Here is a 25,836-nt window from a genome sequence, read left to right on the forward strand (position 1 = left end):
AATCGGACTATTGCTAGTAACTCCCTACAAATCTAATCACAGGACTAACATACACTCAAAATGCCACTGCATTGAGCTAGGCAACAACTCACATCAGACCAGCTAACATCCCTTCATGTGTCTACAATAAAAAATTGAGGCTTTAAGGCCCGTGTACGATCACAAAACTGTTATCATCCGTCTGCCCATGCACATTACTCAAAAGGCCTTTTAAATCAATATGTTCCGACAAGATCAATAAGATCTCAATCGGCTAACCCATTACTTATACCATGCTTCTGCAAGGCCGGCTGTAGGGGGAGGGGTGTCTTTCTTAGGTGTTGAGAGACCAGGGATTTGTTCGCATTCATTTGAACTTGGATCTTTGCAGAGATTTCCAGAAACCTTGAAAGTTCAGGAAAACGTACATTTGTTCATTAAGGGTAAGTTTTCAAATAGCTACAAGTCTCTTGGAAATGTTCGTTTCAGGTCCAAGAAGCCCTAGTTCTTGCGCCAGAAATAAATGGAATAATTCAGCCCATCGAAGTTCTCATCAGCAGTGTCGAAGAGGTACCTTACAGGATAGGAACAAAAAGCCCAATTCTGGGGATGTCATGATGGAACAAGGAAAGACATTCAGGCCTGCACCCAGGCTCAGACACCTATTATGTATGCCTCAAAGAACAATGCCCTGGTGTGGCTTAAGGACAGGAGCAGAATTTCACAAATAGCAAACTAAAGAGAAAAAAAATCAAGTCAATTAATTACCTGGATGTCCAGGGCCTTGGGCAAGCAAAGGGTGGCTTTCGGGTCCATAGCCTGGATACGCTGCGGTTGCATTTCTGGGTTAAAATAAAAACAGACATTAGAAAATCAAACAATATAAAAAGAGTGAGCATCTTTTGAAACAACAAGTGCAGGGCTTATGTATTTTTGGATATTGACTGACCAACCAAATTAACTTTTTTTGAGAGGGATGGGAGAGCAATAAAAAAAAAACTCTTCAGTCATACAAGGAATACTTGCTACATCTACCACGGTAATACCTTGGAAAGAACTTGCAAATCCTGTGCATCTTCTGCTGAAAGTATATGGGCTACAGTCAATAAATAGCTGGCCAGGTGGCGCAAACACAATCTACCATTTATAAATTTTAGAACGGTGATATGACATACCAAGAGAAGGTGAACACACTCAAAGTATTTTAGGATGCATTGAAAGGGAGCACACAGCGGCTTGATTTTCCATTGAACAGTTTTATCAAGCGCTATCAAAACCAGAGCTTTTCTTAAAGCTGCCAATCAAATGTTTGAACTGTCTTGTGCAGAGCTCAATGTACTCGTTGAGAGCTCTTTTTCGCAAAGTTTTGCACAGGCTGATGTCCACACCGCCAGCTCGCAAACGGGTTAAACTTTTGAAAAGTAATTCGCAGGTATGCCAGTCTAAGCTTTTTGAAGTTTTCAAATGGTGCCAGGCTTTTAGGAACCCCACAATGTGATACAGAGGCCTGGTCAAAGAGTCTAGCTCAAGGAGTCGATACAGTCTACATTTCAGACGTTAGATCATGCTTGATGGCTCCACTACTCACAGCCAAGAGGGCATGGGTAGACCAGGAATAAGAGCAATGTTGTAGCTTCTTCCTTACAGATCAATACCTGGAGGAGATTCCAATGAGATCTGCCCAGAATGGGGTAACTACTTTGGGAGAGGAGGGAAGATAAAGATGCAGTTAAAAATCAGAACCAAAAATATGACACGAACAAATGGCTGGACCTCCCCGATCACTAAAATAATGTTAAAATGAGGGCTTGCGGTCCTTTATTGAAGTAGATCAGACGGGTTCCTGACCCGCGAAACCCCACTATGGTACGGCACTTGGATCAAACACACAGTAGGACTACCAGGAATCCGCTCATGGGATATAACTAGGATGCCTAGGCTAGGAGACACAATTCTACCAACATTTACGGGTTTGCCACACTCTGGAGGCCCACGCTAAAGACCTCACAGCCCTTTACAAACGCAACCCACTGGCATTCAGAGTTACAACTAAATGCTTTGAGACCAAAGCCATCTATAAGATTGATCAAATATTGGTTAATAACACCTCGAACCCTCTCCTGTGCCTCCTTAAGTGCTGGGCTCATGACTTGAGGGAACTAGTTGATGTGGACTGGACTGAAACGAAGATGGTCCCTAGGGTCCTCGCAGTGTGCCATGTGCCGGCAACTAATGCAGCGGAAATACTTTCACAGGGTTCATTATAGACCAACCACGAGGAGGCCGGGATTGGATTCCACCCCCCCCTCCCCCCACCCACCCACAGAAGTATGGGGAGGAGCGAGGCACATTTTTTCACCCAGTATGGGAATGACCGGTCATACAATGCTACGGGTCCTGTGCACATCAAACGGTATCCGAGTGGTGGGCAGGCAGATTATCCTGATCTCAAAATGGCTATTCTGGGGAACATGGGTTAGTGTCAGGGGCATAGCTTGGCCAGTAAGATTGAGGGGGTGTGAGCTTCAGATTTTCAGGCTGGCATATAATGTTTCAGTACAATATACCACAAGCAGGGTGCATGGGAGGGGCCTAAGTGGCAATGGAAAGGGAAAGGAATGCAGACTGGTAGGAGAACACAATATTTTGTAAAATAAGCAATATTTTGAGGACAAGAGCGAGAGAGAATGAATATATGAATTAATTCTGGTCTGTGTTAACATCCCTGGTGAAATCGGACTGACATCTCAATACTTGACGAAAAGCACCTGTACTCAACTATTTATCATAAAATACATTTATTAGGGGTGGCGCAACACCCCAAACACCCCACTGAAACTACACCCCAGGTTAGCGGAGAGGACACCGTGCCACCAGATTATTCGTGGCACTGGGTTTATTGGTAGCAAAAAGAGACACTGCACAACACTAGTGAGTCCAAAGGGCTCCTTCGATAACACAGCAGATCCACAGTATGGGTTGTTGCACCGAAGCATAAGATTACGTTTACAGATACTGGGGTTGAATTCAGAAATTGTACAAGGTCTGGGATATGTTGTGGAACTACCTGTAACATTCTATGCTTATTGTGTACTGTAAGGGATTTGCTTAATGTCACGGTTTTGACGATCAAGTTTGGCAGTTAACAGGTGCTGCTTGCTGTATGTTGCTCAACTACTACACACCAATAAACATGGTTTAAAACAATTAAAAAAACACACACACACACACCAGGACAAAACTATCAGTGCAGTGGATGCAGAAGCATCAGGGTCTTGGGAGGTTTGGAACTCACTATACCCAATTACCGCAGTCTTTCACCAGTGAACAGGGGTCAGGGGTGTTTTTTTTGGGGTTGGAGAACATGAAGAGGGGCATTTGACCCTTTCTTGAATTAGCACCCACCACACCCTTATTATAGCACTGACTCAGAAAGAGATATATGATTGCAGAAGGTCTGCTGAAGTCCGATATTGGCCCACGTCTCTTCTACGGTAAGGGCATTCTTTTTGAAGAAAACAGAAAAGTATACCAATTGTTTGACCATCTCTGTACCAGAATTGGTCATTTTAAATGGCTCAGAACGTGTGCAATAAGGAAATTAAAATGTGTGTATGAATTTACAAGACCTTACCACAGAAGGCTGCCTGGGGCAGGAATGTCCCTTGCAGGTGGATGGAGCGAGTAGGCTGCCAGACTTACCTAATGCAAGTAGAACGGCTATCCTGACTTTCATTGGCCGCGCCAACATGCTAATCTGGCATAAGCACCAAAGCCTCATATAAAGTCTGTCGCTGCAATATATTGATTGATCAAGATTTCACTGAAATTTTTTCATATCACTAGCACAGAGTGTTCACCCCTGCACATAACGATGTATTTAATAAATATCTCTGTGTCTTGGATTATCACTATATAAATATTGCGACTCAGTTACGTGCACACTGTTTTCTCAACAAGCCAATACAGATAAAAAATGTGAAAGTGCATGCACGTTTCACAAAAACGTTTATCTTTGTAAAAGTGATTCCTTGATAGACATAGTTGTTAGCTCTTATCAATGCAATACTTCTCACGCAGCAAGATCCAACAGGCGGAGGCCACTGTCCTTCATCCAACGCCCACTGGTTGTGGCCACTGCTGTGCAGCCACGAAGGGTGCACCACATCTCGGCGAACAGGTAACGCAAGACCTGAAGTGAGGTAGAGAAACTCCTTGGAACCCATAAGATAATGCTTCAGATGAGGGACCTTAGCGATAGTCACATGAACTCTTTTTTTGCTCAAGATAGACAAGAAACTGACCTATGAGTTACCAGGCAAAATCACTGACCACCCAAGCCAAATTGTAAGTAGGCATCTGTGCCCGATTCATGGCCATGCTCTTCACATGGTTACCAGATCTCCGTATTTGGTGTAAAAACCACTTGCTGCAGAACCCGGTTGCCGATTCCATGTTAGTGTGTAGCATTGTGTTCTGTTATGTAAGTAAATGACTACTCTTTTTTTACTAAGACTAGCACAGGGCTTAACAGAGAGTTATTGGATCCGCTGGTTGACTGCCGAGTTGTATTCTTTAACCCTGACCCTAGTTCATCCTTGCTACTCCGAGTCAAGCGAGGAAGAGGTTACTTGGCAAAGTTTGCAGAGTCCTAGGAAAACAGACTCCAGGACACCAAGAACACCAAAGGCAACCAACCACAACCAACATGGCAGCGGCCCAGTAGACCACGGCTTCCCTATGCCCACCACCAACAAGGTCCAAAAGTCCATCTCAGAACTAAGCCGGTCTAGCATTCCACACACCAACAACTTTAAGATTCTGACTCACTCTGTTATTCAGAAAGACAAGGCAGCTGCTCCCCAAGGCATAAATACTATGAAGCGAGCAGGCGCCATCCGGCAGGAGAAGAAGAAGAAATACTGGTCGGACCAGCTCTTGTACAAACATGTGAGCACAGAGACCAGCTGAAACTGTGTGCTGTAGCATGCTTCACCCATCACAAGAATAATCACTTTCCACCACAAAGGTTTAATTGCATCACTTAAAGTGAACAAAGAATCCATACTGGAACGCTGAAGATGAGCAATACTTCTTGTAATGAAGCACGGGATGTGGAAATGGTGCATTACTCAGCCACGATATCTTCAGTAGAGGGACTCTCCCCATGGCTTCCCACGAACACCACGCGAGTACAAACTTGTACTCTTTTAATTTTTTTTTTTTACATATAGACTGGTTTGGGGGGCAACAGGTGGACAAATGTTTTGGGAAGTAGTACTGCATCACTTATACTGAGCTTCATACCCCAAGCAAGATCATAAAAATTGGCAAAAAGCTCTTGGACATCTTTTCATGCTGCATGGTTTAAACAAGTGTTGGATGTGGACTGGCCTAGATGGGAGATGTTGGATACAGTGCGTAAAGTTTAAAGACATGCACGAAACAACCTGCTTAAGTTCAGTGATGCGGCTGCGTCAAGTGCTTCAGAGAACGTGAAACCAAAAAAGCTGCAAATCCAAATACTGACCATCTTTAGGGCATGCATTATTATGACGCATTGGCCATCAAAGATGTGGGTAAAATACAATATGGGCCTACCTAAGGGTCATTGAGGTCCACCCCAGGTGAGGGTTACGTTGTCATTTCAATGTCAATAAAAACTTTATTGCGGATATTACAGCCATAAAAGCACATTTAAATTTCCAGTACAGTAGAACATGATCCAAATCAATATGTAAGAATAAAATATCATAGAAGCACGAATATACACCTCAGCGGGACTACATAAACCTCGTTAATTGTAGGAATGAAGAACTTGATAATTATACCAATAAAAATTGATTTAAAAACTAGAATTTAAGATAAAATATTTAAGAACATTATTAAACACATCCTAAAACTCAAAGTATCCATTATCCGTGTGCCACATAAAAAGAAAGTCATACACCTCCCAGGCTAAGCTAAGTCGCAATAACTTGATACAAAAATAGTTAGAACAGATTAGACAGCCACAAACTATGTGTTGGCCTTCAGCAAATACCTTCGTTGAAACCACATGGCAAGGAGAAATTTTGAAATTACAACAACATACAGTGGATCAGTATCAATTTTTAAGATCCTAAAAAATGCGCTGTAGTTCCTTATACCCAAATTTCTACACAGTTGTATAACCCATTTTGCCCTGGCCTGTTTATATGCCGAGTAGAAGAGCAACACGTGAATTTCGGATTCCTCCTCCACTTAGCATCCAGGACAAAGGCAATGGGTTTCACCCGACCACTTGTTAGTTATTGCAAAAAGCGGAAGAGTCCCATATCTAAACTGGAGGAACAACTTCCTTGCTACTGCAGGCTGAATTGAGTCTAACACCTGCTCAAATTGATAGTGTGACTTAAAGTCGAAAAATCCATCAGTTAGACTTGCAACTCCAATTGCCTTGATTAGGCTAGTCAATTTAAAATCTTTCAGTGCTTGTCATTTCAATAACGGAGTAACAAAAAGTCTAAAGCCTGGCAGCACTGTGTTGTCGTTACTAGTGAATTTGTACAGCCGGTGATCACATACAAGAATGTGGAACTCCTGTGACTGCACGGTGCTTCGTGGAGTCTATGAGCTGAACAGTTGATGGTTCTGGTTCTTGTGCAGTACTCGGCTACCAATTAAGGATTTGGAAGTCTGCTAGAGTACTGGAGGTTCATGCAGCACAACTTAAAACACTGTTAGGTAATTAGAGAAAACTATATAGAGTCCTCCAGGAATAGCAGAGAAGCAACTATGGGACCACCAGAGATAGTTTATGTCCTCTGGTCGTGCCCCCTGTTTCTCCCCTACTGGACTCAGATTCAGCAAAGTTCTTACAGCGGCAGGTATCCCTTACTGTGTTGCATTATACTCAAAACATCACCGCCCTCCCCAGGCATGAGAAAAGAAAGATGGATCGACACTGCATTGGCAGCAGCACAGATCTGAATCCTCTAGAACTGGTCAAGCCCCATGGCTCCTAACCTCGAAGGCTGGATACACTACACCTGAGGCCCATGAACATTTGATCTACAGACTGAACGATCTAGACAAATTTTCTAGGACATCTGGGGTACCTGCATACCCTTCCACTAGCTGAGGGACACCACTTGCCTGGCTGGATTGCTCGTGGATATTTCTCCGTCTTCTCTCTTAGACGGTTACTATATATGTTTAAAGCTCCTTGAACATAGCCGACTTCAAACTGTAAGTAGATTTCTTCTTCCTACAATATTGTGTGATGTACAGGATCACTGACCTATCTAAGTTCATATTGTCCCAAACTGTGCCCTACCTTCCCTGTCTGGCACTCTGTGGTATTCATTTCAATCTCATTTGCACTATCATACTGGGATGTACCCATTTTGGACAACTTCTTTGCTAATGGTCTGATTATACACAATCGATAGATCAATAAAAATGATACAAATAAGACATAGTTCTCAGGAGTCCACATAGGAACTTCAGTGGTGAATCTCAAGGGACTGGGTCAGCCCAGGGAATGCACCTGCAGTGGCAGTCGGGCGCCCCACCTGATAATGGAGAGCCTTGGGAGGATGGTCAAAAGGTAAAAAACCTCTTACAGGGACAGCCTCTAAAGACTGCGGCAGCTGGAAAGGTATAGTCGGACAAGGTGGGGTGGGAGGGCATGTGGGAGGCCAGACCATTTGCTTACAGTGGCCATGGGTCAGTCTAGACTCTGCAGTCATGATGGAAGGAAGGTGGCCAATGAAGCTTGGGGGCGGAAGGCAGCAGGGAGAAGACTGCCAACCTCACAGCGCACTGCACACTGTTTAAGAAGGTGCAAGTGCCATACTGGGAAACGGCAGCTGTGTGGTTACTGTTGGTGGTACGTCATGTGGCAGAAGCAACTAGAAATGTCTTGGGGAAGAGCAAAACCATATTGGAAGTTTCAGATCTATTATGTAAAGAGGCACTTAACTCCACCCAACTAAGAGGTTGTTGGAGTCTTATGAGGCCAACAGCTAACTATCAATGGTTGGTTAAACATTTAGATGGCTTGTACATCAGAACAATAAAGCGTTGATCCTGTAATTGTTAACTGGAGGTCAATACAGTTGATGCAAGTTAGTAGCCAAATGTTTCTAGCAACCCTGCCAAGTGCCACACATCACAGATTCGTTTAACGGATTTTGGCAGATTTCATCGCATGACTACAAGCACCAGAGGCTGTCACTTAATTAGGCTTTGCCAACCTTTACACCAGGAGTGCCTTTACTTCACAGATAGGTTTGTGTTATTTACTAACCTATAAAGTAGGTGTGTTTGCACAGTGCAAATTTCCCGTAACAAAACATGGCGAGATTTAAGAATTTGCTTCAATAATGACAGTGGCTTGTCTAGAAGTAAATTTTGGGGGTTGAAGGCAAACATTGTTCCAAAAAATAAAACTGGTGGCGCCCAACAACAAGAGTTATACCTATGTAAATATATATTTACACATATTTGCTTAAAATGTTTACGTAGATATATACACATATACAAAGTCAGATTTTAAGCAAACACCGTTTAGCAGCAAGATGCCGTTCCTTTTGAGAATTTTGTTTGCCACTTCCCGATACACTGAGGATCTGTGGTGTGGGTGTTGTGGGTGTATGGAGGGCAGTACCAAGTGTGGGGACACAGGCCCCATCCGGTTCCCTCTAGATATGCCACTGCTCTTTGCTTTTGATGTAAAAGACAAAGCTGTAAACCGAAGGAACTGCACAGTAATAATATTGATTGAATTGAATTGAATTGAAAGAAAATTTATAATGCGCAAGAACAATGACCCGCAGGTATCAAGGCGCCTAGCAAAAGATAAAAGAATGATCAGGAAAGAACATAAGGACCTAAACATATGCTTGGCGGAAGAAAAGGGTTTTTAAGGCAGTACGGAAGTTCTGTAGGGACGGGAGAGATCTCAGATCCAGAGGAAGTTCGTTCCACCACTTAGGAGCAAGGGTGGAAAAGGCTCTGCCACCCCATTTGGCTCTTCGTACACGGGGGGCTGCCAAAAGCAGTTTTCCAGAGGAGCGCAGAGTCCTTCGGGGGACATAGTGGGAGATGATGGATCCTATTCCAGTGTCGCTCTTTTTGGCAATGGCTCTATAGGTCATACAAAGGACCTTAAACCGGATACGATATTCTACCGGCAGCCAGTGCAGCGTTTTCCTGGCTGCAGTGGCCGAAGAGCGTCTGGGGATATCCAGGACAAATCTGGCTATGGCGTTTTGTACTACCTGTAAGCGCTGCAGCTGTCCTTTATTAAGTCCAGCATACAGCGCGTTACAATAGTCCAGACGCGAGCCAATAAGAGCAACAGCTATTTGTTTTCTTGCCTGGAAGGAAAGATATTTCCTGACCCTTCGAAGGGTGTGAATCAGGCCCCAACAGGTGGAAATGGTTCTGCTCACCTGGTTGCCTAAGTTAAGGGCAGGATCTATTAGCACCCCGAGATTTTTTGCAGAAGATGTGGGGGAAGGACACGTTCCAAGAGAGTCAGGCCACCAATTGGCTGACCAGATGTTTTCTTTCCCCCCAAACACCATCACCTCCGTCTTCTCCCCATTCAGTTTCAGAGAGTTCTGGATCATCCAGTTACCAACCGCCTCCATACAGGATCTAAACTTGGAGGCGATTAGTTCATCTGAATGGGGAAGAGAGACGAGGATTTGAGTGTCGTCTGCATACGAGACTACCTCCATCCCGAATGATCTTATTAATTTGGCTAGTGGGGTAACATAGATATTAAAGAGGGTCGGGCTAAGTGCTGACCCTTGAGGAACCCCACATAGCACAGGACGGGATGGAGATAGAAATTCCCCAAGCTTGACTCTTTGTTCCCTCCCCGTGAGGAAGGAGAGCAAGAGATCCAGAGCTGCGTTCTTCACCCCCACCTCCCTCAGCCGCGATGTAAGTACTGAGGGGGAGAGGGTGTCGAAAGCCGCAGTTAGATCTAGCAGGACCAGGAAAGAGGTCTGGCCCTCATCTACTGTCGTGCGGATCTTGTCAAGCACGATGGTGAGGGCTGACTCTGTGCTAAATTCTTTCCTGAATCCATGCTGGGAGGAGTCTAAGCATCCTGAGCTTTCAACAAAGGCAGCGAGATGCTTGTTAAGGTGTGTCTCAAGCATCTTCGCAGGAGCAGGGAGCAAGGAAATAGGCCGGAAGTTTTTTAGGATCCCCGGATCCAGAGAGGCCTTTTTCAGCAGGGGTTTTACTACCGCCTTCTTCCACTCTGCAGGGAAAATGCCATCTCTAATGGCTAGATTCATTATCTCTAGCAGCGGTGGTAAGAGGGTCTCCCTACACTGCTTGATGACTTTCAGTGGGCAGGTGTCCAAAGGTGAACCAGACTTAGTCTTGGCTAACAGTAGCTCAAGATCTTGTAAAGTCAGCGGGGGAAAGGCGTCCAGAGTGCATGGTGGGGAGATTTCAGTGCTGATCGAACTCGTCTCTACCCTAGGTGTAGATGCACTGAGAACATCTCTTTGTTCCTCGAGGGCTAGGTGGATATCCTGAATTTTAGAGTGGAAGAATGAGGCGATCTTATCACAGAGGTCCTGCGAAGAGATGACGGGGTCAGGGGCTTGCAATCTGACCAGGGAGTCCACAGTTTTAAAAAGTTCCTTCGGGGAGGAGAGCGAGGAGGTCGCGGTCACAAAGTATTCTTGTTTAGCCTGCGCAATTTCAGCTTTGTATTTTTTTTACAAGAAGTCGATGAGCTTCCTTGTTCTTGAAGTCCCAACTAGCATGCCATAGCCTCTCCTTTCTCCTCACTTCTTGCCGAAGAAGCCTAAGGGAGTTGGAGAACCAGGGGGCAGAAGGTCTCTTTCTAGCGCGGTACCGGGATTGTTCTGGGGCTAGTTGATTCAGGGCCTTGGTGGTGACCTGTTCAAAGTGAGCGACTGCAGACTGTACGCTATCTAGACCGGTGATAGCAAGGCTTGCAGCCCAGGGCACGAAGGAATTGCTATTAATATTCCTGAAATTTCTAGAAGTTTCTCTTGTATGGTTCCCTAGTTTACGGGGGTTCTCCCTGTGGTGTTTCAGAAGGAAAGGGACCGCCAGGTGGTCAGACCAGGAAAGATGGATCGGATCCTTGGAGGTCAAACGAGGGTCATTGGAAAAGATGCCATCCAGGGTGTGGCCTGCACGATGAGTGGCTCCCGTGACACGTTGCGTAAGCCCGCAAGATTCTAGGGCCTCAGTGAGACAGGAGGTGTCAGAGAGGTCGTGCCGCTCTAGATGGTAGTTGAAGTCACCCAGGATGGAGAAATTGTCTTGGCCAAAAAAGGGTTCAAGAGATTGGAGAAGGTGGTGCGTGAAGTGGGTTCTCGAGCCGGGGGGACGATAAATTAAGATACCGTTAAAAAAGGGGCGTTGCTCTTCCTTTATTGTGAAATAAAGAGCTTGAAAACTGTCAGGAGAATCAGTCAAGGGTACTATGTGGCATTGAAAGTGATCTTTGTAAAGGATCGCTATCCCCCCTCCCACTCGTCCCTGCCTATCAAGTCTGGCCAGGCAGTAACCTTCCGGGACAGCCTCAATTAGATCAGGGTCGGAAGAGTCCTTAGCCCAGGTTTCGGTCACAAACACTAGGGTGGGCGTTCTGTCCAGTACCATCTCCTTAAACATGACCTTGTTCTTGATAAGGGAGCGGGCATTAACCAAGATGCCCTCTACTTCTACTATATTAGAACTAGATGTGACGGGGTGTTCAGGGGTAGGGTAGATGGGGGCGGGGTTGGGGGGTCTTAACGGAAGATAACAGCCACAACGAGGTGGGAGCAAAAAGTCGTCCGGTTCGTAAGAGTGAGAACAGCGTTTTTTACAAGGTTTAAGAGCCAGTAGATCGCGGAGAGAATAGCTGCAATGGGGGGATGGCATTTTACCAGAGTCCAGGGACCAGCCGTCCAGCTCGTCCTTAGCGCGGACGGGTGCAGACGGGCTGACTCTGGCTGGACTCCGGCGCAGGGACGGCGTCCCCGCAAACGCGACCGCTAGCGCGGTACACCACTGTTTCCTTATATCTGGTCCACTAGAGCGCTCCCACCACTCTAGCCCCCACTCAAGATGGCCGCCGAGTACAGAAAAGCCTGACCCCGGTTTGAAGCTCTAACGGCAGCAAACGCCGTGGAAAATGAGCGAAAATGCGTGCAAGTTAATTATAGGTATGCTGAGTGCATTACAGAATGGAAATATACAATTTTAAAAAATTCGCTAAAATTTCCCAAAACGATCCGTTTTTTTCACGGAGCGCAGGGTAAAACACACAAGCTCTGTAGTACACCAATGTCACTTCAAGCTGATACAAAGAATGGATCTCGCGAGCGCTGCTTCAGGGCTCCTTATATCTGGTCCACTAGAGCGCTCCCACCACTCTAGCCCCCACTCAAGATGGCCGCCGAGTACAGAAAAACCTGACCCCGGTTTGAAGCTCTAACGGCAGCAAACGCCGTGGAAAATGAGCGAAAATGCGTGCAAGTTAATTATAGGTATGCTGAGTGCATTACAGAATGGAAATATACAATTTAAAAAAAATTCGCTAAAATTTCCCAAAACGATCCGTTTTTTCACGGAGCGCAGGGTAAAACACACAAGCTCTGTAGTACACCAATGTCACTTCAAGCTGATACAAAGAATGGATGATTGAATGCACAAGCCTTAAGGCTTCACAACATGAAGACAGTTACCATCCCCTTGGGTGGAGGTAAACCTCTGACAGAAAGACAAGCCAAATACACAAATTTTGGCTCAAACTGCTGCCCCTCTTTTAGCACGTGCCCTAACAGCCGAAGCTGCAGACTTTGAAACGAGAGTCCCAGCTTAACTCAACGTCCTGCGATTCTGGTCAAATCACGTAATCTCCAGGTGCCTAAAAAAATCTGACATGAAACGTAATCTGGTGCTCATGTAAATTGCTCTAAATGGCCATGGTCCGAATTTGTGCTTTGTAAAACTACATAAAATAAATTAAAAATATAGCAGCAGAATCCGACTGTCTTCGAGGTAGAGAAAAGCTAATAATGGTTGAAGGAGCTGTGGTCCAGCCGAAGACACATCTACAAACAGCACATGTAAGTGTCCATAGTAAAATTAGGCAGTTCTGTGACATCTTTGCTGACAACCAATGATGGGTGGTTTGGGTTGTCAGGAGACTAATGAGTCAGCCTGAGTCTGGATGCTACATCATGCGCCAATGTTTCAGAAACTGTGCCAAATAACGGACTAACCTCTCCGCCACTTAAAATGTACTTGCATGTTTCACTATACTAATTCAACACTAAGCCTCTATGGGTCCCGGAGTAGCGTGCTACTTGCCGAAAAAGCGATTCGACGCCTCATATGGGGTAGTAAGCACTATATAAATACAATACAATGCAATACAATGTGCACTCCAACGAAAAACTTAGTGTGGCTCAAAAAGAATGTTACAAGTTTTAGAACTGGCACAGCAAAAAAGACCCCCAAAGTGAGAGGCATACAGTCACAAGTTAAGATGGAAAACTTTGACACAATACTGGAGTACTGTCTGAGCACGCACAGGTGAGGGAACCAGGGCTTTATGTTGGTCTGGAACCTTTCAGTATGAATGAGCAGTGGGGGTCAGTAGGCTTTGCCTCCCCCTAAAGTGAAATACATTTAGAAAATACACTACCCGATGTATGCGCTTCTACTTTTCTTTCTCTCTCCTACTCACCCTCTATTTGTTATACTACCTTAATTCAGAAGACTTTACGACTTTTACCGAACAATACGGGACTTATTTACAAGCCCCTTGCGCCACTTTTGTGTTACTTTTCCCATGTTAAAAGTGACGCTAAAGTGGCGCAAGGGGCTTGTAAATCTAACCGCCTAAAGTTGTCGGGGATGCTTGTTTTTTCATGCCTTCCCTGGACCGGAAATAAGCTTCAGAGGACCGGTTTCTGGCATTACAGCCGTCTTCAGCCCGGCTTGCTTGTTTTTTTCATGCCTTCCCTGGACCAGAAATAAGCTTCCGAGGACCGGTTTCTGGCATTACAGCAGTCTTCAGCCCGGCTTGCTTGGTTTTTTTTTTCATGCATTTGGGATGCAACAGGCTCAGTTGCACCCCAAATGCGGACAACTCGGCTTTACAAATGAAATAATTCTTCTGAGGCAGATGGAAAACCGCTCTGAAGGGGCTGCCGACAGTGAGCCCTTCTTCCATTTTATAGGCCAACAATTCACGCCGCTTTTCACGTGCATCTCTGCCTGTACATAAAGTATCCATGGCAAGGGTTATGCACGGACGCATTTTAAATGTATTAACTGTTAAGTGGCCCCTGGACAGGTGGTGCCGCGCCTAACGCTGCACCTACTATGACTCATACATTCATAGTCCCAAGGCAAAACGCTCCCTCCCGCCTGCGGCCACCAACACCCCCTGCATGCAGGCCTTGCCAAGATGCTTGGCAGTTCGGGCTGGACTGTTCCCATGAGGCACAGGGTCAAACTGATTTGCATATGGCCATATCTGAACTGGGGTGGCAGAGTGGGCTAAAGAACGGTGATGGATTAAACCCAGATGTGTTGACTGGGTGCGAGTGTTTGATTGGTTCAGATGCTCCGTCCATCACCACCCCCTTTTGTACCAAGATGTATTCCTGGCATCGGTCCACGAGACTGCTTCGGGAGCCTCATATAACAAGCATTGAAAATGCAATAGGTCTCGCTTTTGATTAAGTTAAAGCCATTTGCTTTACTAATGGTATTGTATAGCAAAGCAAATGGCTTTAACTTAATAAAATGCGAGACCCATTGCATTTTGCATTTAGGGGGGCTGCAATGCACCCCGTTCAGGCAAAGAAGTATAGATTTTTTTTCGGGGTGGGGAGGTCCCATTTTGGAGACCCACTCATGCATGCAGCCCCGTTTCAGCCGTATCTTCGGTTTCCTGAAAGCGCGGGAGTCTTGGAAAACAAACTGACCCCCCCATCTGGCTAAAATGGGCAGGTCCGACAAAAAGTATGGATTGAGCGCTAACCATCAGGAGTGTGTGGAGGGGGCGCGGGGGTCAAGGTGGCAGAAAGGCACAGGCTTAGACCTTGGCCGGAAGCCCCGTGTGGGGCTGGACTCCATTGAAAGTCATATAATCCCATTTTGTTCCTCCTTTGGACTCGAGTGGGGGGGGGGGGGTCCATTTCAAGTGGTTTAATTCTAAAAAGTTTAGCTTTTTGGAAATCGTTTTTTACTTTTGAGCTAATCCAGTCTGAGAGGTGTGGCGCCGCGGCCAGGGCGACTGACGCTGGAATCTGGGGATCAGGGTTCGATCCCCGGCTCCAGCGCCAGGTTAGCCCAGCACCATGTGACTTTGGGCAATAGCTCGCTTAATCTTCCCGACGGCCCCCAGCGCCTAGAGACCCTTACGGGTGATTGTGCGCTTTACAAATGTGGATTATTATGTTCAAGTTTGCAGCTTTAACATAGTGCATTATGCTGGATATCTGCATCTGAGCTCTTCAGGTTTTCACAGAAAGGAAATAGGGGAAGGAGCTTGCCGAGGAGCACAATTAGGCATAACATTTAACCGACTGAGCTGGTTCTCTGTGCTACATATTTTTTTAAACACAAGCATGGCGCGTAAATTCTCCGCTGGACACTTCTGAAAAGAATAAAAACTAATGGGCAGTTTCAGAGTCAGTGCATTAGACCACAATCTCTTTACTGCCCTCGTGTCCCAGAAGTTTACATGTCATTTATTTTTCGCACAGGTTTAATATCTGGAGGGGCCGCGACTCTGGCCGCTGCTGAATTAACTAAAACAGTTACAGACAATGAAAAATGCAGATTTCATGACAATGTACTTCATGTAAAGGGTGCAGCTGAAACTGAAACGAGGTGCACATTCCGACAAGCTGTCCAATCCAGGGAACGTTTCACGTCTGCTTGAATGATTTTGTATTTTTTTTCTACACCTTTTCTTTGCCAACCATTCAAAACAAGGTCACGGAATCAGAGTGAGCGCGGCTGCCAAAATACTTGCCAGCGACTCACATTTGACGTTGTGGCACTGTTGGTCACCGCTCTCTGCAGTTACATCCTGCTAGTTCGCAAGCCAAAGCCTATTTCATAAGAAAGCCACATCCAGGAACTGAGCAGACGCCCACAGAAAGCGGAGTTTCAACCCTCATGCCACTGAATGGTCACTGCCAAATGTATGAAAAGAAAGCAGGCCACGTGAATCCTGTTAGGTGTGCACGTTTTTGGCCACTAGTTACTGTCACAATCCCTTAATGCGCCCTCTGTGTGGTGGACTTGGCGTGTAGGGCTTATGTTGCACTACTTCTGGGGCGCCTTATGGCGCACTAGGATTCCATACCCAAGTTTCCCCAATCCTCCTGGTTCCATTTTGCCTGAGCTTGCAAGCATTCCCAGAACACATGAACAAATGGCTTGCTTTGCTCCTACTGTTACTAGGGTCTTGGAGTGTTTTTCTCTTGAGCACATTTAGACAAAACAAAAGACTTGTTTGCGGTTGATGGAGTCCATCCATTAGTTTGCACCTGCTCTTCCTGTAAGGTTAAAGCCATTGTACTAACACGTGTTTCCTTCAGGAATCTTGGAGAGCCTTCCAGATAGTCATGTGCCACATGACTCCGAAATATCGATTGGACCCTGTACAGGTCAAATAAACTACACCCAAGCCCCTTGCTTGGCCTATGCTCCCTGTAGAACAAGCATCCTTCCTACCCACTCACCTGAAGAATCGTCAGGACCTCGGCAGCGCCCTTCTCAGCTGCAGCTCAAAGCTCCTCTGGGGATTCCTTTGGCTCCGGCTCCCTCAACGCTTCCTTCGTCTCTGCCTCCTGCCCAGCTACTCCAGTTCCTCTGTGACTTCCTTAGTCGAGTCCTTCTTTGAACGTAGAGCAAGTTGAAGTACTTGATAATCAGGTCACTTTTATAGTAGTAAGGAGGCCGGAGTATAGGCATCATCAAGACTATAGACTGGTCTTCAAGATTCTTCTCAGTGACTGCCCTCTAGTTCTGGATTGTTCTTGCTCCGGACCCTTCCTGCAACCTTGAACTTTGAACTGTGTGTATACAAGGGCTAGAGACACCCGTCCATCCGACCGAGCTCTTGATTCATGTATGAAACCTGTACCAAGATCTATGTTCCAAGTTTATCCTTGGGAGTGTCATTACCTCCAATCTATGTTCCGAATGTTTTCTTGGGAGAGCCAGTAGCTCCAATCAGTATTTCAAGTTATTCCTTGGGAGTGTATAGCTCCAATCTGTAGTTTCTGTTATTCTGTTCCTTACTGTGTTCCTGCAAGAGGCTGCAAGTGTAGTTTACTGAAGTTACTGCAAATCCATTGTTTGAGAGGCCTACAATGTATTGATGGTAATGGTTTCTTCTTGTTGTTTCCACTGCATTGAGTCTTCGCAAAAATCAGAGGTCATGGCCCTGTGCACATCTACCAAGCAGACTAAGAGGGTCTCCAGTTAATGCCGTGCTGCACAGTTGCGGACCAGAACCAGTACTGAAAGTCTATTTTCTTATTTTGTCCCAATCTCCCCCGCCAAGGGTCACGCTTTGTTTAGGGAGAAGCCATTTCTTTAACGGGCCCGGCTCTGCAGGGATAGGACGTTTAGCATCAATTACAGTGTTGTCTCCACTGTTAGATTCAGGTGAGTGCATGACAGTTACATCAGAATAAAGAATGTGAATACTTACTTGAAATGCTACGCCGAAGATGGTGCTGCTTCCTTGGCAAAGTTACAGCCTACAGATTATGCTTCACTCTACTGCTTTTGGAACAGTTGTAGATCTAGCCTGTTTGGAAGAACAGAACCTGCAAGAAACGTTGAAGATGGGGAGTAGGGTCTCACTCTAGCAAAGGCCAGCCGCAGGGCTCAGGCAGGTTCAAGTGGTGCTGGGCAGTTGCAGGAAAGGCCTCGGGATGCTTGTGTCTTCGTAGCTCAGCAAGGAGGTCAGCCAACTGACCTTTTGATTCACTTCTGGGGATCCAGGATTCAAGGCAAGCAGGTCTAATCTTTTTTCAGACAGCAGGGCAGTCCTCCTGAATCTTCCACAGGTTCAGGAGTGTTCTGATGAGAGCTTATAAGGGTGTCATGTTTATACCCAGTGTTAGCCAGTGCATGTGGGTCCCTCTTTTTGCCTTCCCCCTAAACTGGTTCTGGTCAGTTCTTCCAGGTTCAAAACGGTCTAGGGGGATAAAGGGCAGGAAGACCCTGGTGTTACCTGCATTTACTAGTGACAGGGCAGGCAGCCACAGACGTCAGGAAGGGGTTGGCACAGCCTTCAGGCTACCTTTAGAAGCATAGGAAGGACAGAGTACAACCCCCAGGCAATCTTGCTCAGGAAAGAAAAACCCTTACCCACCCCCAAGGTCCTTTTGTTCCATCTGAAAGGATATACATCACACCATTGGAGCGCCATTAGGTTCACACGACCCTGGACACTGGCAAAAAGGCACTATTAGTTTAGGTGGGAAAATGGCAACTTTCTAAAACTAGTATTTATCTGTTCCCAAAGTGAAGTTATCAATTACTAAATCTAATAAGGTGACCCAGTGTTACGCCATGGGAAAGAAAGCCTTGCACGAGTGAAAAACAACTTTTGGAGAAGAAGAAAAATGTATTCTTCTGGTTAAATAAATAACCATAACAGATAGCAAACATAATTAAAATACAAGACAAACTAATTCATACATGCAAACATAACTCACAATGCAAAGTACGTAAAAGGCGAGTCAGACTATCAGCAAATACTATTTTACAATGAACAATGGGGAAAACGTGGATCAGACCAGGTACCAGTTTATCCAGTGTAAACAGGTTTTGGTAAAAACAAAAACATTCAAGAAAAACAGATGCAATATGGCCAGGCACCTCAAATCTTTACCACACTACCTAAAAAGTAACCCACACATACACGTGTGAACGTAACCAATCATGGCATGGACAAGCATGGCCGGCCTCACTTGAGTAATCTTGGCCTCCTTCAGGATCAGGATCAAATATATTTTCTTAGCAGAGTGCAATACCTACAAAACATAAGAGTGACTGCCCTGAAGAACCATCACACCCACGGGGCCCAAGCGGTCACCTGCCACCAATTCTTTAGGAAAACCAACCAGTGGGGGAAACGCATTCATCCTAAATCTGGATAAAAGAGCTCTATGGTAAATGTTATTCACCCAGGTTAGCTAAGGGTCCAGAGAGCTAACTGTCAGGCAGTAAGCCCGAACAGATGGTTTACAAGACTCAATATCCTCATGGTTAGCCGATAGAAGCATTAGAAAGTTTTGTTTAACCCATTGGTTGTCATCTTTAGTTATCCCTTCTGGGTGTGTAAAATGATGGGATGACCCAAGGCTAAAAATGCAGACTTAATGTAATTTAGCCATTTAGTTATCCAAGGAAAGGCAGTCCTGAATAATCAATCTATTAAGTATGGTCTCACTCTTGAGCCAGATAAAAATCCAGCTTAATAAAAGGCCTGAGAGATAACTGATGCAAAGTTCCTTGCGGATCGCAAATGCGGAAGTGCCCGATGGGACACCTAAAAGCTACCTGAAGAATTTATTTTTCTTTCCGCCGTATCAGGTAACAATCCCAGTACTCCCAGAGGTCACTGCCATAACTAACTGCAGAGACACACTTGACCTCATACCTGGATGAAGGTTTTCTACTCACCTGGGAGCTGAAATCCATAACTGCTCCACACAGCCTGGCCAGGGGAGACTTCTTTGAATAAAAGGCATTTTAGGAGTTTTTCACTATCAAGACAGGTTTAACTTCAACCCATATAACATGCACCTTGCCCTATGAGGACCAACTACATCCCATTACTAATCCGTAATTTCCCATTGCATGGTTTTCAGTCCATACATTTAAACATTACTGAATCAATATACTCTTAAGTTTTTAAGTGACTCAGGAGGGAAGCCATTCCAAATCAGACCATTTGTGCTACAACTTCTATATGGTTTCTCCTGCTAAATCCTAAACCAGAAAGGATGCCTAATCTGTAGGTCCTTCTTTTTTAAAGAACACTGAAGGATTGAAGGAGCCCTCTCCTCTTGAATTTATGGCACGAGTTTATCACATTTCTGTCACAAATACTCATATCAGTCATGTTGGCAAATATTGTAGATGCAATCGGTTATCCTTTGTTGCACCATCCCCCTCCCGATGTCACAGAAGAACCTTAGATGAGTCCAATTCCCTCCCTTCTTCCAAACAGTTGGATTTCCCTTTCACTGCCACTAAGATTTCTCTCACATTGATTTGTTTTTTAACCAGCACTTATTCCTCTGAAGCACAAAATCTTCATTTGGTGGAAAAGTGTGCCTAGAGCGGAATGGCTCATGCCTGTAGATTCAAGACTGGGCTGTGTTTCTTTCGGGTCATGGGGGCTCGTGATAAACAGTTCCTCCACCGTAGGCATATGGTTCGAGATATTGTGTTAGTTTATCCACAAGTCCAATAGGAGTCTCTCTTAGTTATTAAGCTAACATGAACCTCTGTTGGGGGTGGGAAGGTTATTGTGGTTTACGTTTGGGACCTAAGCAGGCGGGGTGGCTAGTTGGTGGAAAATGAAGAGGAAGGTATCCATCTGTGGTCTGAATGATGCAGGTGGCTCAGTGAATACTAGCCTAACAAGGTCCAGGATAACCTCTAATCATGTAAATTATTTCCATTTAGAGAGAGACTGCATGGAACTATCTGTTGGATGAATATCAAAACTAAAACTCAAGAGGACCAAGCCCCTCCCAACATCAACACCTGCAAATGAGTGCATAGCTACAGAGCACACTAAAATCCCTCCAGCTCTTGAAAAGAGGCTGCATTCGGAGTTTTCAAATGAATCCGCTTTTGAGGGGCGAGTGCAGATTTGAAATTTGCTACCCTTTGTTGGGTTCAAATACAATACTTCTTGATTGCGTTGCACTGTGAATGTGGGTGGACATTAGCTCTTCCAACTGCCAGTTCTATCTTAGAATACAGTGCAGGTTTGAGTGGTAGTGAGTAGAATAATTAAGGGAATCGTAATTATGTACTGTTCTATGCTTCGACACCCCAGTTGTTAACCATTCGCCCAAGTCTGCGGGGGGGGGGGGGGGGGGGGGTGCAGGCAGTGCTCAATAAATTTCACCCAAAGTGACTTTGTGGACGGGGATAGTGAACTGTCCACCACTTTGAACTAGCAACATTAGTGAGTAAAAGACTACAGTAGGAAGAGGCGGTAATAATGTTTGTTTTTCTCCTTTGTTAATTACTAGTCCTAATTAGGACTTCAACCAGATATTCATCTGTGCTACTGTGTACACTACACCATTTGCTCAGACACCTGGGTGTTTCTGCTCTTCTGAAACACATATACCATTCGAGGTTTTAGAGCAGTAAAAACTCTAGGAATTACTTTCAAGTAGCCAGTTCCCAGCTTTATGCTCAGTAATATGGAATAAAGAAAACTAAAAGAACCAAGTAAATTTGGCACAGAGGATACGTATTAAACGGATGCAAAACCACAACAACTAGAATCACCTGCACTGTTGAGAAAGCGCAACCCGGTAGTCACAACCGCGGTAGCACCAACTGGATCTGTCCTAAACCACAAGCCACTGAAACATCCAAGATTGGAGCCTTGTTCACCACATCGCCCAGTAACCACACCCAAGGCTGCAACTAGGCAACTTTCCAGATAACACAGACATTAGGATAGGCTTAAATGGTAATCCAGTGACCCAACTAACTACAGGGCCCCTACTTCAGCCTGGATATCAATATTACCACAGCCAGGAACACCACCAAGACAGGCTATCACAGCGTGTTTGCAACCACCACCAAGGCAGGGAGTTCACACAGAGCTACTATGTGGTACAACCGCCCCAATTTTGTACTATCAGAACCTTGAAACTACCCCTCATGCTGCACTGTCACAGGCTAACAGCTACAGAACTGTTGTACAATCAGTGTGGCAGCACCCCAAAACCTTCCAGTGATCTAAACTGGGCAATCCTGTGACGTGTTATCAAGAAAATATCACCACAGGACCATTGCAGCTACAACAATGTGCAACCACACCCAAGGCAGCCGAGCAACAGCCGGACATCCATCATCACTGCACTGAAAATACACCAGCCCGCAGCCCGCAGTGACTGCAGCAGTCCCAGCAAGCAGACAATGGCGTGGGTGGCAGAAACCAAAGGACAGACGTGAAGCACGTCAAAAGCAAACACTTCATCAAATCTTTGACAGGAAATGAAGTGGAAGAAAGGAAATTCAAACATTCAGCGGAAGACCTTAAAAAAAAAAACTTCAAGGCCGCCTTCTGGAATGAAAATAACGCTTAGCTTGGAGCCATCAAGGCGGGGGAAGTGCAATCTGATGCCACTGCGAACTCCAAACAGATACGGAGGAGAGGCAGGCTTAATTCAATAATCCGCCCCTTCGGGTTTTATGGGAACCGTGCACGGAAATAACTCAAGGAATCTGTTCATGCGCTTCACTTTATTGAACTCGTAAAGCATTCCCCATTTTCTAAAACAGGGTCCAATATTTAAGACTTCACAATAAGCACTGGAAAACACTGCTAGCTACTAATATAGGGCCAAGTTATGTAAGGGAGCATGTCCTTCCATGGCATTTTTCCCCCAAAAAAGTAAATTGCGTAAAACAGTCATATTTGCGCCTGTAAAGGAGGAGAGAGCCTTCAAGGGTGGGGAATGCAAGAAGATTCAGTGATTTCCCAGCATCACATCATCTGGTGATGGGAAGCGGCCAGTAGGACTCGCCGCGTTCTTTTGTCGCCTTTTAGTCATTAGACCAGCGCTCCTCCCAGATTAGTGCAATTATCATTGAACAACAATGGTTAAGTGAAAGGACACCCAATCAAACCTGCATTGACAAAGCCAATTGGTCTCACCTATGCAAGGGCTACTGGCTTTGGCAGTGTGTTTCAGCCATGTTCTACACCAGTGCGGCTGATGTTCAGCATGGCTAAACGTTAGCGATGTGGACTGGGGTAGATTGTAGTGGGATAGATTGGAGTGCAGTAGAGTGGGGTAGACTGAAGAGGAGTGGGATAGATGGGAGTGGGGCAGATTATGGTGGAGTGGGGTTAGATTACATTGCAGTGTGGTAGAATGAAGTGGGGAGGGTAGAATGAAGTGGGGAGGGTAGAATGAAGTGGGGAGGGTAGGTTGTAGTGGGGAGGGTAGGTTGTAGTGGGGAGGGTAGGTTGTAGTGGGGTAGATTTGAGTGAAGTGTACTGGTAGATTGTAGTAGGTCGATTGAGTGGTGTAGGGTAGATTGGAGAGTAATGCGATAGAGTGTAGTAAAGTAGAGCGGGGTAGAGTGGAGTACGGAGAGTAGTGGAGGGACAGAGTGGAGGAGGGTCATAGTGTGGAGTGGTATATAATTGGAGTGACATAAAATAGAGTAGTGTAGCGTAGAGTAGAAGGGCATATAGAGGAGTACAGTGTTGTAACATGGAGTGGTGTAAAGTGGAGTGGTATGGTGAGGTAGCAAACTACCATTAGAGAAAACACATTTTCAATTAGGTGTGCACAGAAATACAGTTTTACTGCACACAAACAATAGGAATGTAGAAATGTCGGCTCCTAGTCACAGTGTATTGATGTGGTTTGATTGTATTCAAATATTTGTTTCCTCTACACTCAATTACAAAAAACGTGCTTCATTTGTACTTTCCTAATTCTGATATATTCTGAAATATCAGCATAGATCATTTTTGTAGTGTGCTATAAAAAAAAAAACTTATCCTACAGCCTCACCGCTCACATGAGTACACAGCAGGATCGTCAAAAATCCTCTCACTTTGAAGTCAGGGAAAGAAAATAAATACCAAACTCCCTTGGGAGATTGAGCCCGACATTTGATCTATCTTTAAATGCACAGCAAATGTGCCATGATAAGAACAAGATTCAAATGCCTGTTTACAGAAAGCAAGTACTTGGATGGCTACAGTAAACAGGCGATGCTCCACAGGAGGGCCGAACTCAAGCTGCAGAGCCTAAAGTGAATAAAGCCAATAAATAGAAAGCAAGCAACTCCGTTACAAACTACAAAGCCAACTGTAAGCAATGGGCGAAATCCATTCCCAGGGAAGCTCCCAGAAAGCCCACAAGAAGTCATTAGCAACACAGGTTTCAACCTAAATAATTACCAATGGTTTCTTAATTTAAGGACATGGGCAACCATTCGGGCAGCTAAACAAAAAGGAGCATTGGCAAAGACAAATTTAGAAGGCAAGTATGGCCTATAGGCTATGGCTAATCATACTGGCGCTTGGGTCTTCCTGGCAGGTCACAACACATGCACATGCAGCAACCATCTTGTAAATTGTTCTGAGCAAGCAGGACACCCTGCGCTCACGTGTGCGTGAATGCTTAGTTGAGGCCACCCAGTGGACACTGTGCAGCTACTGTGACCTCAATGTAATACAAAATAAATAATGTGGGAATATAGATATACCAGGGAAGTGTAGGGGAAGTGGGGATAATGTGGTAATTAGCACCAACAATGTGCTAAAGGTGTGTGCTGCCTACAAATCTACAACAATTTTATTTTTTTTATTTTTTTTTTAAACACGAAATGAGTGTGTGAGCTATTTAAACACGGGAGAGAAATTACTTGATGGCCACTATTTACGTGGTAGCATTATATACCTTAAACCAAACCAGAACAAAGATGCAATTAATGCATGCAACCACATCATACGATTTAGATCGAAAAGTTAGCTAAAATGATTGGAGAAATGTTGTAATTTTGAAGGAGCCAACTATATCCAGAGGCAAGGTGATGCTATTGGAACTTTTTACCTGACAATATGCAAATCTATTGATGGGATTATGGGAACAAGAAGTGAGGTGGGGAGAAGATAAAGATTCAATGAAACAAATCGAAATGTGTGTCTGAATCATTGACATTTGGGAGAACTTCAGCTCAAGAATGAATGAGAACCAATATAATTTACAATTTACGCTCTGCATATCCAATGAGAAAATAGATTATCTGGACATACACATATACAAGAATGAGAAGATTAGCTAAAAAAATACATGGCAAAATCCCGGCAAGTAATTTCACGCTACTTGCAAATAGTGGACATCCTAAGACTCTAAAATGGAGCAACCCCCAAGGAGAGTTAAAAGCAAAGCAAAACTGTTCAGAAAATGAAGAATTTGAAAAGAAATCACAGATGATAGTATCACAGCAAGGGGATTTGATATCCAAATGCAGTTCTACGGGATGCCTTAAAGAGAGGAGATCAAACATTAAGAGAAATTATTAATTTGCAGGGAAAGAGAAAAAAAAAATTCTGCCATAACGTTTATCATGGACTACAATCATTCAAACCAGGAGATCAAAAGAATAATCCAGAATAATTGGAAATTATTATTAATGGATGAGCATTTTAGAAAAGAACTGCCATAATACCCACAAATCCTATATTAAACAAGCATTAGAAATGCAATCGGGCTCGGATTTATTTGAGTTTGAGCTAATGGCATTGTAAATGCCAATGTCTTTTTGCCATGTGTTATGGAGTGTGTGCATGTGGTGTGTAGTGGAAGTATGTTAGTTGAATTGTAATTTTACCAATGGTGGCATGCTGTGCTTTATATGAATATGTTTAAAAGTAAAGTGTACCATACTGCGATTGCTTGGTGGAAAAGTGCACTGCTGGCTGGAGGTGTGTGTGCCTGGTGGAAGGGTGCACTGACGGCTGGTGGGTGTGTGCTTGGTAAAAGCGTGCACAGATGGATGATGGCTGTTGGTGTTTGTGCATGGTGAAAGCATTCATTGACGGCT

General features: G+C 44.8%; 1 protein-coding gene across 1 annotated transcript in view; it reads right to left on the reverse strand.

Moving 5' to 3' along the window:
- LOC144782354 (protein SSUH2 homolog) overlaps positions 1–25,836 on the reverse strand; it is a 288,587-nt gene that overhangs the window by 200,316 nt on the left and 62,435 nt on the right. The window contains exon 2 of the mRNA XM_078661672.1: positions 748–821. Within this exon, the coding sequence (XP_078517798.1) occupies positions 748–821 (74 nt within the window). The remainder of the gene's footprint in view (positions 1–747; positions 822–25,836) is intronic.

The sequence above is a fragment of the Lissotriton helveticus genome, chromosome 9, assembly GCF_964261635.1.
Source record: "Lissotriton helveticus chromosome 9, aLisHel1.1, whole genome shotgun sequence".
Lineage (NCBI taxonomy): Eukaryota > Metazoa > Chordata > Amphibia > Caudata > Salamandridae > Lissotriton > Lissotriton helveticus.